General features: G+C 38.6%; 1 protein-coding gene across 1 annotated transcript in view; it reads right to left on the bottom strand.

The window, feature by feature from the left end:
• The window catches only part of WDFY3 (WD repeat and FYVE domain containing 3), a 290,805-nt gene that overhangs the window by 94,675 nt on the left and 193,517 nt on the right, over positions 1 to 2,613 (bottom strand). Inside the window, exons 26-28 of the mRNA XM_023513344.1 lie at positions 2,326 to 2,399; positions 2,085 to 2,246; positions 19 to 113 (exon numbers count right to left, since the gene is read on the bottom strand). Coding sequence (XP_023369112.1) covers positions 19 to 113; positions 2,085 to 2,246; positions 2,326 to 2,399 — 331 coding nt within the window. The remainder of the gene's footprint in view (positions 1 to 18; positions 114 to 2,084; positions 2,247 to 2,325; positions 2,400 to 2,613) is intronic.

Below are 2,613 nucleotides of genomic sequence, written 5' to 3'. Positions count from 1 at the left end.
TAACCAGAATCAACTCACCAGTGTCAAGCTTCTCTTCATTATTTATTTCCATAACTACAAATTTCTCACAAACTGCAAAGGTTGGCAAAGTAGAAGAAATGAACTGTCCAAACCTTTAAATAAAGAGAAAAAATGTTATGGATTTTAATTTTCCTTTCTCTCAAACAAACAACAAAGTACAAAGAAGCAAAATATGAAGGAAAAAAAGAAAGAAAGAAAGAAAGAAAGAAAAACATACTAGCACTTATTTTAAGTAATCTTTTATGGACGGTTAGGGGATTATATTTAGTTTGCTTCCTCTTGGATTATACCAAATAACATTATATACAATACTGTTTTTGACACATAGGGAAAATACAGTTTTCCAGATATATGGATTCTTTATTTATTTATTTTGTAGTTTTTGGCTGGGGCTGGGTTTGAACCTGCCACCTCTGGCATATGGGGCCAGCACCTTACTCCTTTGAGCACCATAGGCACCAGCCCATATGAATTCTTTAATTCATTAACACCCAAATTGTTGCAAAAACAAAACTGCATGAGCTAAATTAAAATGTCTTAACCTTATCTATACAGATCCACTACAGCCTGGTGATTAAGAACCTGGGTATATAGTTAAGATTAAAATCTTGGCTCTATTACTTTTATAACCAGAGTCAAGTACCTTTATATAACCAGAGTCAAGTAGCTTAACTGTGGGCATTCATTTCTAAATTTATAAAGTAAGGAAAAAGGAAAAAATACAAACTTTGATAGGTTTCATTAATAATTTTAGCAGCATGATCACTGTAGTGTTTTAAATAAACATTGTTAAAAATGACAGGTATAATTCTCCAAAATAATTCTTCAGCTCCACTTTTAAATCTGTCACCAAGCATGTTTTTAAGGTAAATGAATATAAAAGTCGGTGATGTACAAACATACACATTAGATACTAGCCTATAGCTGCAGTCCCCAACCCTCAGCCACTGATAAGATCAGTACCACTTGGCTACTAGTGCCCACCTGTTAGGAACCTGACTGCACAGGCGGTAAGCGCAGGTGAAAATGAGAAGCTTCGAGTTTATTTATAGTCACTCCCCATGTGTGACTGCCTGCACGCCGCCTCCTGTCAGATCAGCGATGGCATTAGATTCTCACAGGAGTGTGAGAAATAAGGTAAATAATGTTTACTAGTGTAAACTGCACAGGCCAGGGATGTAGGCAGCAGCCTCCTTGTGTGACTCTAACACCCAACGATCCGAGGTGCAGATGTAATGTGCTTGAATCATCCCAACCCCCCACCCCACAACCCTTCTGTGGAAAAACTGTCAGTCTCTGATGCCAAAAAGCTTGGAGACCCATGCTCTAGACAGCGTACCTGAAGAAATGGGTACGATTTCACCTGAGCTACCTGGGCAATCACACGAAAAGCAGTGATCAACTTGAGTTTAACCAATTCTCAACTTGGAAAATACTTTGATTGGGGAAGTTTGTTTTTACTGTTTTCCTTCCATAATCCCCCGCATGGGGCTTGTCATGTGAACACAAGAACTCCACAAGACTTTCTCAGACACTCCACAGTTATGCCTTACGCCACATTTCACATTGTTAGCAAAGTATCACTCACATTATATAAGAAGTTTGAACAGGCAACAATAAAATAGCATCACATTTTTGAGCAATGGAGACCAAACAGAAAAGGGGTGGCTTGACCTCTCTAGGTGTGTGTGTGTGTGTGTGTGTGTGTGTGTGTCCGTGTGCACACAGCCCTGCGCACATATGTATATAAATTAGCAAGGCTTGGAGAGGAGGGATGAGGAATTCCCGTACTGGACACTTTCGTGTGCAGCCAATCACTCTCACTGGGCTGACTGCCACACCTTTGCTCACCAGCATGCTACACGAGTAGCATATACTCACTAGTGGCTGCAACTGGCCCGGCTCCATAAAGATAAGATACTAACATATGTATGTGTTGCATGCCTCCCAGACAGTATTAACATTTCAGAGGTTATTATACAGGAATAGGAACCAATCACCTTCATCTTCATCTCACTCGTACTTTTAGTTAATAACAAGACAAATACAGAAGTTTTCACTACCTGAGAAGATCATTGCTGTTGGGAAAGCCTTGGAGTAAGAAGCTGAGCACGTTACTAATAGCAGCAATAGTAGGCTGGGATAAAGACATGTCTCGAAGAGTCAGTAGCAGCTTTGGGATTAACTGGAATTCCCTCATTAGTTTGGCATTCTTTGAAGCTTCACTATAAGAGAAAGAAGATTTTATACACTGTGCTATCACCTTTTCTGTAACTGAACAACAACAAAGGTATTAACATATACCTGGACTCTGTGAGCAGTTCAATAAAGTGTTCAAATAAGGAAAGATGAAGTTCATATGGTGCATGGAGCCAGACCTAGAATAAAGAACAGTGGTGTAAGAAGGTTTAAAAATACTGATGCCAATCCAATAAACATGTATGCTTGTGTAACTTATCTCACGTCAAATTATTTTGTAAAGCCCTATAAAACAACGCACATGAAGGGAAAAAAATTAAAAGACAAAGAAATAGGCAAAAGAATGATAGATTTTAGAATTAACCTGAAACCTATTAAAAAGCTGTTATAATG

The sequence above is a fragment of the Otolemur garnettii genome, unplaced genomic scaffold, assembly GCF_000181295.1.
Source record: "Otolemur garnettii isolate 467f Iridium unplaced genomic scaffold, OtoGar3 scaffold00039, whole genome shotgun sequence".
NCBI classification, from domain to species: domain Eukaryota; kingdom Metazoa; phylum Chordata; class Mammalia; order Primates; family Galagidae; genus Otolemur; species Otolemur garnettii.
Note: the sequence above shows the minus strand (reverse complement) of the source record. Positions and strands in the feature narration are given on the sequence as shown.